Here is a 16,532-nt window from a genome sequence, read left to right as displayed (position 1 = left end):
AGACCTTGGTGGATGTAGTAGATGGTTAACATGACCCCACTCTACCCTTCCACAGCGTTTTGTCAAAATTCAGAATTAGCCGCAAACAGCGATGGGCAGTAACGCGTTACTGTAATCCGATTACTTTTTTCAAGTAACGAGTAAAGTAAGGGATTACTATTGCAAAAACGGTAATTAGATTACCGTTACTTTCCCGTAGGAACGCTGCATTACTGCGTTACTAAAACCGTGATTTTTTGCGAGAATGTCTCACGACAGTGACGTAAGCGAGTGCGACGTTAGAGACAACAGCTGTGTGCAGATCAACAGTGGATCATATATCGAGTGCAGAGAGAGTATGAGTGTGCAGCGTTTAAAGCGTGGAAGTACTGACCTTACTTTGAGTTTGATTCCATAAAAAGTGACAAAAACATTAGTGTCCGCTGTGCGTGGGAAGAAAACTTCTTTTTACAGCGAAAAAACCCCTAAACTTCCAAACAAGCACCGAGTAGCTACGACGTAATGGGAAACTCACAGAGAAACTCGCGGATTCTTCAACTGACCGCGGCACACCTGCACCAGGGTAAACCTCCGCCTGCCCCACTCCTGCTTTACAGGTGAAAATAGAGCAACAGGACTGCTGAGTCTTTGACTTTATTTATTTTCTGCTGTGTTTTACTTGCATCTATTTGAAAGACTGAGTGTAAACACAAAAAATATTTTATTTTATGTGCTGGAATGTGCAGAAAATAGGTTTAAATGTTAAACTAATTTCTTCCAGTCAGAGAATGTTGCAGATAATTAAATGTTTGTTTGATGCATAAAGTTAAAAGATTAAAACTGATAAAACAAGTTTTAAAAAGAGACTTTTCCATTTGATTACATTTTGTATGATGATTATGCAGAAAAAGTAGAATTGGGCTGAAAGATCTATCACTTTATCACCTCTTCAGGTTGTAAATCGTGTTTTTAAAAAGTAACTAAGTAACTAAGTAATTAATTACTTTTGAAAATAAGTAATCAGTAAAGTAACGGGATTACTTTTTGGGGGAAGTAATCAGTAATTAGTTACTGATTACTTTTTTCAAGTAACTTGACCAACACTGGCCGCAAACAGGAAGTCTGTGCTGGCCAAAACAGCTTAGCTGCCCTTAGCGTTCCCAGCAGATGTTCCCGAACAGTCGGAAAATCAGCCGGCTAAGTTAATGTGATGTAATGGGGAAAATCTACACCTGTGCCTCCAACCTGTTCATGATTCAAATAGACTTTCCTCACGCAGTGATATACCTGCTGAGGAAACGACTCTGGCAGGAGCAGGCGAGGTTAACAGAAACTTGAAACTGCCGGTACAGGACGTACATGGATGCGGTGTGGCTGTAATCAGCAGTAACAGAGGTCCCTACAGTTAATTAATGTTGCGTCTTGTTGCTGTCGTTTATAGAAGGTGAGCGGATAAAAAACAAACCCAAAACAAATAAACGTAGTGATGTAATGGCACATTTCTCTCAGTCTACCTGAAGGACCTACATAGTGAGCGGTGAGGTACATGTGAATGTGTTGTGATTGCTGTCTGCTCTGTCTGTAAGGAGTCTTTACTCATATGTGCCCAGAGGGACAGAATCCTAATTTTAATTTAAGGTTTGGTGGCTTTACCACCGCATACAACGCACTAACATCTCTGCCCATGTATCTACACTAAGTGCTGCAGATCACTGCTGTGGTGGGTCTGAGACTGCTCACTGCCTCTGTGTTTTAGGTTGTCCAGGCCCACAAGGTCCAGTTGGCTTTAAAGGTTCTCGGGGTACACCGGGTACTATGTCAGCATCACCTGAAAAGATCAGCTTCCTGTTCACCCGACACAGCCAGACAACCGACATCCCAAAATGTCCTGAAGAAACAAAACTCATATACGAGGGTTACTCGCTGCTGTTCATCAACGGCAACAGTCGAGCTCACGGACAAGACCTGGGTAATTCAAGACCCTGCTTACATTTTCTATCATTCATATGAAACATTGTGGGAAAAAACCTGTTAAAGTTGATGGGTGTGCCGACCTCATCCAGAGTTTGAATACTTTCAATCTGCAGCACAACTGGAGACCCAAGAGGGATCAAATAACACGTCCTTCTCTCTGCAGGTACGTTAGGTAGTTGTCTGAGGCGCTTTACCACCATGCCCTTCCTGATCTGCAGCCCTGGGCAGAACTGTCTGTATGCCGCACACAACGACTTGTCCTACTGGTTGTCCACAGATAAACTGGTGGCAGAAGGGCTGCCCTTCGTCACTAACGAGTCACTGAGCAACTACATCAGCCGGTAAAACACAGCCGCACACTTCACCAACACCGATGTTTCTCTACTCGTGAACATGTGACGCACCGGGCGACACGTGTTCACGGGGTGCTGCTTCTCGTGTCGCAGGTGTTCTGTGTGTGAGGCCAGAGCTTCCACAGTGATCGCCGTCCACAGTCAGACCAGTATGATTCCCACCTGTCCCATCAACTGGGTCTCGCTCTGGACGGGTTACTCCTTTGTGATGGTGAGCTCATGTTTTCATATCTGCAGCTTTTTAAGGTACAAGAAGCAAATAAAAACAGTTCTCAAAAGTACCAAACCAGCGTTGCAGTGGATGAACCATTGCTCTGACCTTTGACCCCAGTTGTGACTGATTCCCCAGGAAACAGGAGCAGGGGCGGAGGGGTCGGGTCAGCCTCTGGCCTCGCCCGGGTCCTGTCTAGAACACTTCAGGAAGCTCCCCTTCATTGAGTGTCATGAAAGAGGAACCTGCAACTTCTACACCAACTCCTACAGCTATTGGCTGGCTGCTCTGAACCCCAGCAACATGTTCAGGTATGACACACCTTTGCTAAGGTCACTGCTGTTTTCCTTTGTGTCACCATGTTAACACAGCTCAATGCTCCAGACTAGCCCACTGCCAAAACTCCACCTGCTGAGGACCACATGATTTTTCTTTAAGAGTTGAAATATTGTGTGTTTGTATACACCGTATTTGCGCAACACCTTCATGTGTGTACAGCCTGTTGGGATACACACGGCTCAGAATTTAAGGAACACATCAGATCACAATGGGAAAGAAGTCATGCTGGGTAGTTCCCCTGATATCGACTGCTTCATCAGTTCCTAACTTGACAGCAAGGAACTCACAATCTCCTGCATCACAGTTTGGTTCCGTGGTAGTTAGACAACAGGAGAAAAAGGCCCATGGCTGCAGCTTACCTCGTAGCCCGGTTCGCTGAGAGAGCACGGCCCTGACACCTGAATCATCTGCTTGGTGATATATAGGTAACCGGGACAGGTGCAGAGGTGAAGAGTTGTTTTAACGTGATGAAGGCTGTCTGGGCTTCAGGGGACTGAGTGAAAGGAGTTTTGTTGAAGCTAAGGTGAGCAAGAGGTCCGTTTATCTGACTGTAGTTTCTGATGAATTAGCGTCAGAGGTTGGCAAATCTGAGAAAACATTGCAGATGCGTTCGAGACATGGGACAGACAGATTGTACGTCTTCACCTTACCTCCTGCCGAGCTATAACCCAGGAAGGTGACAGATGGAGAGTGAAACTCTAATTCTTCTGCCTTCATGTATTGGCAGCTCTCTAGAAGACCAGTAGGACACTTCAAACGTGGATCTGACGTGTCTTGAGGATATTATCCTGATCTTTTCCACCCAACAAACATGTTAAAAAAAATCCCTCAATATGTCATTAATGAGGCTCTGGAAAACCACGGGAGCATTGGTGAGGCCCAAAGGCATCACCAAGTACGCAAAGTGTCCGGATGGTATATTAAATGCTTCCATTCATCCGCCTCCCTGATACAAATGAGGCGATGAGGATTCCAGAGAGTTCATGAAAATAGTGTCCCTGTGGACGGTTAATGGGAGGTAATCGCTACTAGTTTTTGAATGTCATTCAGTGCTCTTTAATCAATGCACGGTCATAGTGTCTTGTCTTTCTTGGGAACGAAAAGGGAACCAGAACATACTTGGTTTGAGGGATGGATGATGCCGGCAGCTAACAACTCACCAATGTAACCCTCAGCTGGAAAGGGAGGCAATGGAGAGGTGGCTTGAGGGTATCGGGGCTCTGGAGAGAAGGTCACCACAACCATAGCGACGCGAGAGGCTTGATCTTGAAAACTTCTTGAAGGTTGTGTTACTCAGTGGGAATGGAGGACAGATGGTGAGTCGGGTGGTGAGGGAAATTCGTGTGAGCTGGACGGTAGCGGCAATCTTGGGCAGTTGATCAGACTGAACAGACTCCAGCTTGCGACCTCATCACTGGGCCGGTCTATAAGTGCTTCTTTAGCCATGGATAGCTGAAGATCAGAGGGGTCTCAGGGGGAAGCAGAAGTGTGGAATGAAAGAGTCTCTGCGATTACCAAAGAAAACTAAGTGGACTGGTTCCACTTGATGAGTGATCAGGGTTAAACTTTGGTTATTGAGAACAGTTGCAGGAATGGGAGGTTGAAGAGGAACCAGTGGGAGAGCTGGTTGTTTGTTCAAATTTCAGGAAGAGGCCAGGGTGAAAGGAAAAGTATGCTTCAGCCCATGCCGGTGCGTTTCCTCTCAGCTGTCCAACAAAACAGGAGTTTCAAAGCATCGGCCGAAAACAAGCGAGCACTGTAACAAATCCACACACCAACCCAACTCACCCAGGAGACAGCACTGTGGAAAATGGGCTTGACAGGGGAAAAGGCGGAGCAGCCACTATGGTGGCGGTGGATGGAGAAGGATAGGTAGGTGCACGTGGCTGACTAGGACCGGGAGTGCCTTCAGAACAGAAACTACAGTTTGTGGATAGAAATTTTACACTGATTACTTAAAAAGTCAGGACATGTTGACCGAACCACGACTGCCTGCTTAGAGATTTCCGTCTGAATTGGGTCCATTTCTTCAGCCAGTTCATACTTTCAAGGTCAGAAGGATCCAAGTGCAGACACAACACAGAGCAGTAATAAGATTTCCCAAGTTTGAATGAAAATGCAGAATAACCAATGGCGAGACGTGAAGACGTGGCGGGGGAATCTCTGACGAGGAAACGCTGAAAACAGAAGAAGAGCGAAGCGGTAGTGGAAAGATCCTGGTTATTGATCTGTAGCTTTAGGTGGAGACATAAAGCTGTGGAGGGAGGGTGGGGTAGCCGGGTGGGCGTCCAAGTGGCGAGTGAGTGAGTGGAGTTCCAGTAATCCAGAGGATTGTGACAGGCAGGAGAAACAGGTCAGTCGTTCAAATCCAGGAGAGCGAGTTACAGAATGAAGCGGAGTGTTGACCATGGACGCCGTGTCCAGAATGCGGAGTTGTGAACGAGTCACGTGGTGACTTGACGAGATGCTGTGGGACATGAGGTTAAGAAACAAGAAGTTACGAGGCCTGGTTATCACCATGGCGATCTGGTGAAGAACTGACGGCAGTGCTGGTCTTAAGTATGGTCCTGCTGATTGCCAGAGATGGCTCCGCCCCCAAAGGGCTGGGCTTTGACAGAAAAACATCATTACACTGACTACTTCCTGTTTGTATTTCTGTCTGTGTGCAGTCGACCGCAGCTCTGGAGAGACTCGGGACCCCTTCCAGGGAACCGGATCAGCCGCTGCCGCGTCTGCATGAACCAGATATAACTTACTGCTGCGCCTCCTGCTGGTGCTGCTGCTGTAAATACGGCTGCTGTTCACATCACTACTGAGTCATACTACTGATAATAATAATGACTATTCATATTTTAAAATATGTGATAATATATGATACCATAATAGTCCTGCTGATGTTGTCTGTGCAGCGCTGTGCTCAGAGAGGCTCCCCTGCTTTCTCATATTCAGGCAGAGCTGTTTATACTTTCATGCTGTTTAAGAAAAAGAGCAGATTCTTTGGGTGAATTTTGTGAACTTTATTCTGTTTAATAAAAAATGTTTTCTAGAAGTCTCCTGTGAGCCGTCCTGTTTATGCACTTTCTCACCACATGCACTATATGCAATACTCCTTCACCTTTTTTCTGTTTAACATCACACTGATGGATCAGAGAGATTCAGTATCTTGCCCGAGGATACTTTGGCATGCAGACTGGACCCGCTCCACCTCCTGAGCTGCAGCCATCACTGCGAACTTTGCAAAAACCTGTCAGCATCTTTAGACGTCGCTCTGTCTTTAAACATGAAGATAGATTGTTTAAAATAAAGAAACGTCTGACTTTCTCAAACTGTGAGAGAGGCAGACGCTGCTTCCTCAGATGTTTTGGTGTCGACGTGACATTATCACAGAGCCGCTGCAGATGTGCGGAGGCCGTCTGAGTGCAGTGAACTCATCCTCATTCTGACTGAGCATTGAGACATCGTGCTCAGCAACAACACTCGGGTGGTGTTTCGACGATACAAACAATAAAAACTAACGTGATGTGAGATTAGAAAATACTGAACTACAGTAGCTGATACACACACAGCCCCAGTCTTTGCACTGCAGGTCCAAACACCTGCACGGCGTAACAGCTGCGATGCATCTGCTCTGAAAGCACGACAGATGGGAGGATTTGGGCTCTTTTACATGTGTTTGGTGGAAGAATACTCTGCTTGGCACAGCATGCATCACTGTGAAACGCCACAGTCCTTTAAATCCTCCAATTTTGCTGAGAAAAGGTGAAAACGACCTGATCTTTCAGCTGAGGGTTGTTATTCAGCGTACGCCTGACTCGTCCTCCCGACTCTATAAATATTGGAGGCTTACAGTCTGTCAGAAACATGCAGTCGTGCTGTTTGACCTGTAAAGACGTCTGTGCCTCTTGGTTTATTTTGCATTTCCACAACAGTGCAGTCCTGATGAACTGGACCGTCAAAAGTCCTCCAGCGGTCTGAAGTTTGAAGCCTAATCTTGAAAGTAGAGATAGTGTCTGTCTCCTGAATCCAAACTGGAAGCTGGTTCCACAGAAGAGGGGCCTGAAAACTGAAGGCTCTGCCTCCCATTCTACTTTTAAATACTCTAGGAACAACAAGTAGGCCTGCAGAGCGAGAGCCAAGTGCTCTGATGGGTCTTTGCTTTACAAATGGTGTCAGGGTGTCGGAGAGGTTTTGTGTCTCTTGGGGTTTTTCTAAAAATTGTCTGCATGAAAGAAACATGTGACCGATGTCCCAGCACTGATTAATGAACTTGTTTTGTCTGATATTTGTGTGGCTGCAGGAGGCTGTGAGCGGCCCTCTAATGCATTTTCATATCTAAAGATTAGCGCAGCAGATAAGTGATTTCTCTTATTAATGTTGCTCAAAAACAACAAGACGACTCATGAAATTTCATTTTAAAGCTTAAATCTGAGGCGTTGGCGGCGGCGGTCGAGTCGGTTAACGTTCCCGCTCACGCTGAGGGCGTGATGTGAGCGCTCGGCTCCAAATTAAAGTGTAATCGTTGTGTTTGTGACTTCACACAGTGACTCAGGGTGGAAACAAAAACATCACAGGGGGGAGCGTGATGTCATCGCTTTCCATCGTGTGTGTGTGTTCGTGCCAGCGGCTCCTTAGCAATGGCTGTTCGCTGTTAATGTGTTGCCACGGCAACCGGCGGCTGATAATGCGTTGTTCATTATCCTCCAGAGAAGATGATGAAGACGAAGACGGTGAAGGAGAAAATGTGTGTGGAGCCCAGAATCACAGATTGATCTCAGATTTGTCGGCTCTTCCTGTGACGAGCCAGAGCACAGGACGAAGGTCCATCAAAATGAAACTGACTCTTACAGACAAAATCGCAACATGATGGGAAAATAGATGTGGAAGGACGTGCACGTAGTCAGCATCAGCTCCTCAGCGATGTGGAAGTGCAACAGCAGAAAGAGAAGCAGCAACATATCAGACGTGTCCTTCTGAAAAAGATAAAAGCAAGAAATAAAATCTAAGTGAACTTTTGTTCAATTAGAACAAACGTTTTCAGTTCTAAACGAACGTGCTCGGCTCAGATCAGTCATCTGGAACACGAACAGAGCAAAGGGAGAACTTTTAAAAATCGCAGTGTTCTGTTGCCTGCTCTGGTTAAAGTGGTGCAGGAACCCTGCAATGAGCTGATGTGATGCTCGTGTTCGTGCTGTCTTTCTACACGGCTGAAGGTGGAGTTCAGTCAGTGAGTCTCTGCTACACTTGGTGTAAACTAACTGTGACCATGAAACCAGGCCACTGTGCAGCAAGCGAACCTGTTTATCCTGCGCGAACCTGCAGAGGGCTTTCATGCAGCCTTTAAATATCACAGTTAGCCTGCAGCAGCTTTCACAACATGAAGAAACATAATGTGACATGTGCAGATTGAAAACAAGAGGACTTAATGTCTTTGAAGCGAGCGAAGCTAACGTTCACCTTCCTGATGGCTGGTTGTGTAAAGCGCTTTGGGGTCCTTAGGGACTAGAAAAGCGCTATACAAATACAGGCCATTTACCATTTTACCATTCCTCTCCCTGTTAAATCAGCAGCTGGACCTTTAGCTGCAACTCACCGTGAGACGAACTGCACACACACAAGCTGCGTCTCAGTGCGTGGGCTGCAACCTCCTGAGGACCCGGGCCGAGAAGACCGAGAAGGCCGGAAGTGAGCGTCTGTGAAATTGGACGGTCTAACCTTCTGATCTGCGTCACCGCTGTCTAAATATAACAGGACACCGGAGTAAACTCTCGACCATCTCACACTTATGATAATCAGTCTGTTTGACGTTTATTCGGCTGTGTGAAAACTAGAACTTTAATCTCAGCCAAACAGATTCACTCAGGAACAAATCAAACACTGAAAGAAGCCAAACAATAACAGTTTTAAGTTATCTGAGTGACTCACAAGTCTGAAAACGACGTGCCGGGAGTTCGCTGTCCTCGCCCGGTCAGCTATCGAGCTGGTGGGTAACAGACGTCTCTGAAAACATCGGAGCACTTTTGCAAACATGTGATGTCCTGATAAATCTGCAGATATTTGAAGTTTACACAGCTACTGTCTCGCCTGAAACTACCTTAAAAATGTATTTTGCGACACAGAAAGAGTAATAAGAGTAATATTAAAACTAAGTAGCGGCTGATATCGTTGGAAACTGGACTTGGCTGGGCCGCGCTATGAATTCTGGATATGGTGGGCCACGAAGGACACACCCGACCCATCCTTCAAATTCGGGGAAATGAAGGACACATTGATATCGTCGTGTCGGTGTTGTTCCCAGATCAACACCAACATGACGATCAGATCATCCATTTTGCACAGCCTTTGTCGCCTCGCTGTGACGTTAAACCTGCAGACACCTGCACTCCTTGTGGCCCATTTTAACCTGGCTATAAATGATGCATACAGTTTTGCCTCTTTTATCTCTTTTCGTGACTTAAATGTTGGTAATTATGACCCATTAGGACTGCCTTTGCTGCGTTACTGTTTAGGCTTGAAGGTGCACAGTTGATGTGAAATAATAACTTCCCTCAAATGTGTTAAAGTAACGAGCCTGTTTTTAAAATGTGAGGAGTAGAAAGTTCAGATATTTGTGTTAAAAAGGAGTAAAAGTAAAAGGAGTAAAAACAATACTCCAGTAAAGTACAGATACCAGAAAAATTCTACTTAAGTACAATAAATAAGTAAGAATGCAAACATTGATGTGCTTTATTAGTTTTTAAAAATAATTTCCTGAATGTGTCGTATTAATGTTCTTCGTTAAAATAATCCTATTTGTTCCAGTCTCGAAAGGAGCCAGCTGAGGTGGTTCGGGCATCTGACAAGGATGCATCCTGGGCGCCTCCTGGGTGAGGTGTTCCAGGCATGTCCCACCGGGAGGAGGCCCCGGGGCAGACCCAGGACACGCTGGAGAGATTATATCTCTCGGCTGGCCTGGGAACGCCTTGGTATTCCCCCGGATAAGCTGGAGGAGGTGGCTGGGGAGAGGGAGGTCTGGGCCTCTTTGCTTAGGCTGCTGCCCCCGCGACCCGGCCCCGGACAAAGCGGATGAAGATGGATGGATGGATGGATGTTCCAGTCTCCTCTGCTGAGGGTGGAAGCAGAAACCTGTCTAACCTCCATCCACACAAAGAAAATACTGTGGCAATAAATTCTCAGTGATTCGGTTTCCATCAAAAGTCTGCCAACTTTTAAAACCATCTCTGACTGACATAAGAATACAAAAATAAATAAAAAGACACATTTTAATGTCCAAAGTTTGAAGCCTAATCTTGAAAGTAGAGATAGTGTCTGTCTCCTGAATCCAAACTGGAAGCTGGTTCCACAGAAGAGGGGCCTGAAAACTGAAGGCTCTGCCTCCCATTCTACTTTTAAATAGAGTCAGAACAGGGTGGGGGACACGTGCCCACATTATGTTCATGGCAAGAGAAGATGAGAGCTTTTACCCCAGGGTGCGTTCTTCATTCTCAGCTCACTACAGGTTTCCCAGCCTCAGAAACAGCACAGCTACATAGAAGTTAAGACTCACTAACACTATAAACTAACATGAGCTGTGAGCTCAGTTTCATGATCGTTAACATGCAAATCGTTGTTGCTAAGATCAAGTTCTTTCTCTCGTTCCTGAGAGGAAGCTCCAAGAACTATGTATGATTCACACGCTAGTTTGGTGCAAGTGTCCATCGCTAGGTTGGGGAAACGCAGCGGACTCTGAGGATGAACTCTCCCACTGAAAACATTACATCATCTTTATTGGGTCTTCTGGATTATTGAGCATCAGGACAACTAATGCTGGCTATCCGCACAGCAAACTGTGTAGGTGTGATCGTGGCTCAAGAGTTGGGCGTTCGTCTTATAACCGGAAGGTTGCCGGTTCGAGCCCCGGCTCGGACAGTCTCGGTCGTTGTGTCCTTGGGCAAGACACTTCACCTGCCGCCTACTGGTGTTGGCCAGAGGGGCCGATGGCGCGATATGGCAGCTTCTGTCAGTCTGCCCCAGGGCAGCTGTGGCTACACCTGTAGCTGCCTCCACCAGTGTGTGAATGTAAATCGCTTTGAGGGCCCCGGAAAGCACTATATAAATGCAATCCATTATTATTAGGTACATCACACACAGATACTAATAAGTAAGAAGAAATACCTGTACAGTAACCTCACAGCAGCCATATTATTGGTCAGGTGATCCCTTCCACTGCCGATGTGGCAACAACAGAGCCGTTTCCCCTCCTTAAGAAACGTGTGTGAACCATCCAAAAATCACGACTTACCTCTGTTTCTATCATTGTGTCGTATCCCACCTTTACGTGTCGTCTCGGTGTGATCCGGCTGAGCCAGAGCAGCTCCACCGGGCCGCTTCTAACTTTAAACTGTTGTTGACTCTGTCATATTTTGTGTTCTGTTTTTTCTCTAAAAGCCAATAACAACACTACAAAACTCTCCACACCTGTACAAGCGCGGCTGATGTGAGCAGAGGAAGCTGAAGGGAAAGCAGAAGTAACCTGTTAAACGTCCTGTGAGTGTTTGTGTCATTCAGGCCTGAGAATGTGAGTTTGTCCTCAGCGAAACCAGGGGCCGCAGTAAAAATGTCAGAGCACTGCGGAGTGATAATCAGCTGCAAAAGGTCCCACAGCAGAGAGAGGTCAGAGGTCACAGAGGAACAATGAGGGGAGCTGCAGTGTTTGTGCAGATAATCCATCCCGCAGCACCAGATTGGATCAGGCTGGGTCAGGCTGGATTGGATAGCCTTTATTGTCCTCAAGGGACAATTGAGTTACAAACTGTGGTGACCAGCCAGCGAGATAGCATTAAACAAATGAAAGACACAGACACGGGAACTTGGTGGGTGTCTGCACTCATACGTTGGATCTAGCTTGTTCCGGCGCATCCCACAGATATTCGATCAGATTGGGATCTTGGACGTCTAGAGGCAGAGTTGGCCTCTTTGTTGTTTCTGGAGTGGTTTTAGCAGAATGCTGGCCTCTGATGGGGGAGAGTGCTGGGATTTTGTAGATGTCATCAATAAAACTGTCAAATAATAATGTGGGTGCAAAAGAAAACATGCAGCACTGCTCCTGATTCACTCATTCATCCTTCAATTTGCAACTCAAATGTACTTAAATAGCACAAAATCACAGCAGCTGTTTGATACTGTAAGGTGAAAACTCTACAGTAATACAGAGAAACCCCAACAACCAGACCACCCCAGTGAGCAAGCACTTGGCGACAGTGGGAAGGAAAAACTCCCTTTTAACAGGAAGAACCAGGTTTGGGGTGGAGTGAGGAGGAGCTGCTTTATTTCTTTTCTTTTGCAAAGCGTCCTCGGGTTAAAGGAACTGCAGAAATCAAAGTTTCTGTTATTATTATGACTACAAAGATGGCCGTCTGAAAACAGCTTCAGCCATTCTGAAACTTGAAAGTAGAGCACTAGTCATCAAATTCAGTCCACCCAGGTTTTATTCACCTGGAGTGATGTCATCAGTTTTACTTAAATCCTTAACAAAGAGGCAGAGGGGTCACTGCTGACCTGGTGCTGGTTAGAGCCAGTTTGCTGTAGCATTAGCCAAACTGCTAACAACTCATCCAAACAGCAGGAAGAAAAACTTCTTTCCTCTTTTTTGTTCTGCTCTTTAAACTGGACACACTGGATTCGATTTAGCACACAATTAAATATTTGAAAGTGTAAAATGTGAACATTTAATGCTCCTGCATTTATTCCCCGTAGGAAGATCGGTTGTGTTCCTCCTGAAATATAATATCAGGATCGGTCCTCGCGGCGTGTACATCGTGAAGAGCTGCGCTGCTTATTGCGAGCCGTTATCTAAAGTGCTTCCACTGAAGTTGGACTTGAATCGAGTGTTATTTTACGCTCTGCTGGGACTGCGTTGAGTCATCCGTGTTGGTGGGATTCCCTGATGCCATTTCCACTCTGTCTGCCTGCAGAAGAACATTTGAAAGCAGCACAAAGTGTTTTTCGACAGTATAAAAGTCGTGTTTGTTCTGACTAAATGTTGAGTGGGCGACTCTCTGCTGCTGCCTCTTTGTTTAATGGAGATATCAGCGAGTGCTAATGAAGTCTGCTAATCCTCTGAACGCTCCGTTAATTCCTGTCCTCTTCAGCCCGACGTTCCGCTGTTGTATTTGTCGGAGATGAGCGGCGGCAGCCGCGGCGCGCTGCTGCTGATAGGTTTATTGTTTTATTGCTCGGCTTCCATTTAAAGTCAATAAGGATTAATGGACTTTTGTTTAACTTGTAAGTCAGAGTTCCTTCATCACCTTGCAGCTCGCCGGCTGTCAATCAGCCACGCGGCATCATGTGACCCACAGGAGGAGGAGCACCAGGCTTCAAAAGGGCAGCACCCACAGCACCAGGACCAGAGAGAGCCAAGAACCAGAACCAGCACCAGGACCAGCAGAAGAAACCAGACCAGCACCAGTAGGAGCTTCTCCTTCTCCTCTGCTCTTTTTCTTGGTTCTTTTCCTCTTTTAACATCTTCTTCTTGCTCTCCTCCAGGTATGCAGTGTGTACGTTGTCCCGCCATTTTGGTTCTCATGGCACTGGTTCTGTGCAGTACCGGAGTTTCCTCTCAGCCAGACAGAGACCAGCTGCAGGACCCGGACCTGGAGCTGGAGCTGGAGCTGCGCAATCATCGGCTGCTGCAACGACCTCGCAGCGCAGGGTTCCTGTCACAGGTGAGACCGAGCACCCTGACAGCTCGCAGCATCGTTTTAGTGCGCCATTACTTTGAAGGAACAGTGGGGAAACAGCTCCCTTCAGATTAAAGCGTCGCGATGATAAGGCTCTGTTAGTGAGATGCTTTATTATCTTTGGAGCCAGGCTAGCTGGTTCCCTCTTATTCAACATGTTTTTATGCTAAGCAAAGCTCACAAGGTAGCAGAAAAGACAGTTAGAGGGTTCCAAGTATTTCTTCAAAGTTCTGCTTCAGCTCCATATTTCTATTCTTTAACTCTGCCAGAGCAGCTTTGCATGATTCACAGCTCAGAATAATCCTTCTTTATCTGATCCAGGGCATTTCCCATCTGCCTTCACTGAATCAAACTCTGATTGGCTGCTGAATGTGTGGGTGGGACTTGTGTTTGCCGAGATGATTATATCAGGATATTTGCTCTCCATGACATCATAGAGACACAAAAGTGGAAAAAACAAAAATACAAACAAAAAGTGATTTACAACAGAAGCCGAGTTACCTCGTTTCATTCTTCTGCAGTTAAAACTGGACAGTTTGTTTCTTCTTATGATTTCTTGCTCTGTTCATCCACATTAATGTTTTGGAACAGCAGGTCAGTTCAGATCAAATGTGTCTTCTTGGGAAGATCCCAGAAAAACTTGGTGCAGTTCCAAGTTGCTCTAAACAGTTCTGAGCTCTTCTGTTTGGTTACTATTCGATGTGTCCTAATCCGTGCTGAATCATTCTGACCTGCTCTAAACTCGTTCATCACTGTTGCCAAACTCCCAGGTGTACCACATGGTTCCAAAAAAGTGATCTAAACTGTTCTAGCTGCTCTTAGCTGTGCTAAAGGGTCTGCTTTGGTGCTAAACTGGTTTCTGGATCCTCAGGAGTGGAGTAAACGTGCGGTGGAGGACCTGCTCGCTCAGATGTCTCTGCCTGAGGCCGACGTCCAGCGGGAAGCTGAGGCAACAGGCGGGAGGATGAACCTGGAGCGGTCTGCCGACCAACCCAACAGCATACCCCCCCGCGAACGCAAGGCCGGCTGCAAGAACTTCTACTGGAAGGGCCTCACTTCCTGTTAAAGCCCCCCCAGGTACGTGACCACCTGCTTAAGCTACACCTACAAACTATACCAGTTAACCTAGATACCAACCTGCTGTCTCACCTGTCTTCTTTTTTGCTTCCAGATGAGGCCACGCCTTCCTAAGACCAGTGGACCGATCCCCTATCACCTGGCCTTCACCTGAGAGATTGGATGGACCAATCAGCAGCTGTCTGGCTGCATCATACCTGAATAATTAATGTAATTATCAAATAAAGAGAGAAATCTGTGAAGTCTGTGTCCCCGCCTCCTCTGTCTGTCTGAACTGTGAACACACATCCAGCTGTGCAGCAGCTGTTAGCATCCTGACAACAGACTCCTGCATGCGTGACCGGGAGGAGCAGTGGGAGCACTGGGAGTGATCGGTGTGTTTGTGTGGAAACAGCAGCAGGCCTTAGTGTTTGAACAGAGAGCGAGAGGGGCGAGTCTAATTAACCTTAAATGGAGAGCAGCGAGAGAGAGCAAATATTGGCTGAAGACATTAAACGGCTGAGAGAGAGTCGGAGTGATTGCAGGCAGACACTTTAGTCCATTAAAGGGCACAACATCACTCACACACATCTTTGAAAGCTTCACACTAATGTGCACACTCAAGCCCCGCCCTCTTCCTGAACATAAGCCACCGATTGGCTGCTATGCAGCAGCGTGTTCGTGTTTCACTTTAGGAGAACGAATACGTCCGCTGTTATTTCAGCGTCTTAGACACTGATCTGAGGCAAGGTCATGTCAGCAGAGCGAGGGTCACATTTACAGCTCGACTCACGCTGCTGATCTGTGCTGGCCTTTAATTATTAAACCGAACATGACGACCACATGCAGTGGCGGTCCTAGCCTGTTTGGCGCCCTGGGCGAACACTCCCTCTAGCACCCCCCTCCCACACACACACGCACACACAAAACATATTAAGGATTGTACATTAACATAAAGCTGTTGTACACACACACACATATATGAAGAGAGAGAGAGTGCATAGTATGCAAATGGCCACCAAACAGCCATCATAATTCCTCACACAATGAGAACAGGACAAATCAACAACTGACACTGACTCATTAATATTAAAATCTGTAACATCATGTATTGTTTGGAGTTTAGTCTGTTACTGTTACTATTTTTACCATTTCTTCTTGGAGCAACTGTAACCCACATCATTTCCTTAGGGATTAACAAAGTATTCTGATTGGTTCAGGATGACCTGCCATTATCCAATCACACATCTGCTTACCTGCATTTGTTGCTCGTTTCTCCTCCTCTTCTTTTCCCTTTTTTCTAAACTGAGCACCTGGTGGCTTTGAACTTTGTACAGAATTTCAAAAAAACATCAGTGCAGATTATAAGTCTGTATCATGTCTGGTGTTTTCGTGTTTGTTGGTTTGTTTTTATTTTGTGGGTTGGTTATTAGACGCTGCTCCAGCCACCAGAGACTCCCCGCCGCCCCGCCCTCTCCTCCCTGTGCCGCCAGCAGCAGGCGCAGCTCGCAAACGGAGGGCGCCCTTACGCCCAGCAAATGGGCGACAGAAAACCGATCGGTGCCTGTGCCATTTCCTGGCTGACGTCGGGGCAGCATGAGTATGAGCTTTTTTTTTTGCCGCCCCCCACCACGATGCCGCCCCGGGCAACCGCCCGTGTCGCCCGTTTCTAAAACCGCTACTGACCACATGACGTACTGACGTCTGTCCAACCTCCTTACAGCTGCAAACAAACTCGATATGTTGAACTAACAGCCTGCAGGTCGTTTGCTCTTCTTCACTGCAGTAAAATAAGAGCACAAAGATAAGAGGAGGATGCAGGACAGGACGACCTGCTGCACACGGCGAGCTGTGGGGCCATGTTTCTGATCTTGTGCTGCGAGGCCACTGTAGCACGTCTGCAGT

The 16,532-nt window shown here is 46.6% G+C and overlaps 2 protein-coding genes across 2 annotated transcripts in view; both read left to right on the top strand.

Moving 5' to 3' along the window:
* Positions 1-5,682, top strand: part of col4a3 (collagen, type IV, alpha 3) — a 41,576-nt gene extending 35,894 nt beyond the window's left edge. Inside the window, exons 48-52 of the mRNA XM_080889665.1 lie at positions 1,736-1,948; positions 2,117-2,294; positions 2,400-2,517; positions 2,656-2,828; positions 5,526-5,682. Of these exons, the coding sequence (XP_080745791.1) occupies positions 1,736-1,948; positions 2,117-2,294; positions 2,400-2,517; positions 2,656-2,828; positions 5,526-5,607 (764 nt within the window). The 3' untranslated portion in view covers positions 5,608-5,682. The remainder of the gene's footprint in view (positions 1-1,735; positions 1,949-2,116; positions 2,295-2,399; positions 2,518-2,655; positions 2,829-5,525) is intronic.
* A 7,400-nt stretch (positions 5,683-13,082) lies between these two features.
* Positions 13,083-14,890, top strand: LOC308401345 (somatostatin-2-like). Its single transcript, XM_080889517.1, has 4 exons — positions 13,083-13,299; positions 13,378-13,556; positions 14,443-14,648; positions 14,743-14,890. Exons 1-3 carry the CDS (start codon positions 13,098-13,100, stop codon positions 14,635-14,637), a joined length of 576 nt encoding a protein of 191 aa, XP_080745643.1. The 5' UTR covers positions 13,083-13,097; the 3' UTR covers positions 14,638-14,648; positions 14,743-14,890.
* The last annotated feature ends 1,642 nt before the right edge of the window (positions 14,891-16,532 follow it).

The sequence above is a fragment of the Rhamphochromis sp. 'chilingali' genome (assembly GCF_963969265.1).
Source record: "Rhamphochromis sp. 'chilingali' genome assembly, chromosome: 8".
Lineage (NCBI taxonomy): Eukaryota > Metazoa > Chordata > Actinopteri > Cichliformes > Cichlidae > Rhamphochromis > Rhamphochromis sp. 'chilingali'.
Note: the sequence above shows the minus strand (reverse complement) of the source record. Positions and strands in the feature narration are given on the sequence as shown.

Bases quoted from the DNA above. Each gene is read 5' to 3' on its own strand.
- LOC308401345 (XM_080889517.1), top strand. From the start codon at position 13,098: ATGGACTTTTGTTTAACTTGTAAGTCAGAGTTCCTTCATCACCTTGCA. The intron at 13,300-13,377 runs GTAGGAGCTTCT...GCTCTCCTCCAG, and splicing joins AAGAAACCAGACCAGCACCA to GTATGCAGTGTGTACGTTGT. The intron at 13,557-14,442 runs GTGAGACCGAGC...CTGGATCCTCAG, and splicing joins GCGCAGGGTTCCTGTCACAG to GAGTGGAGTAAACGTGCGGT.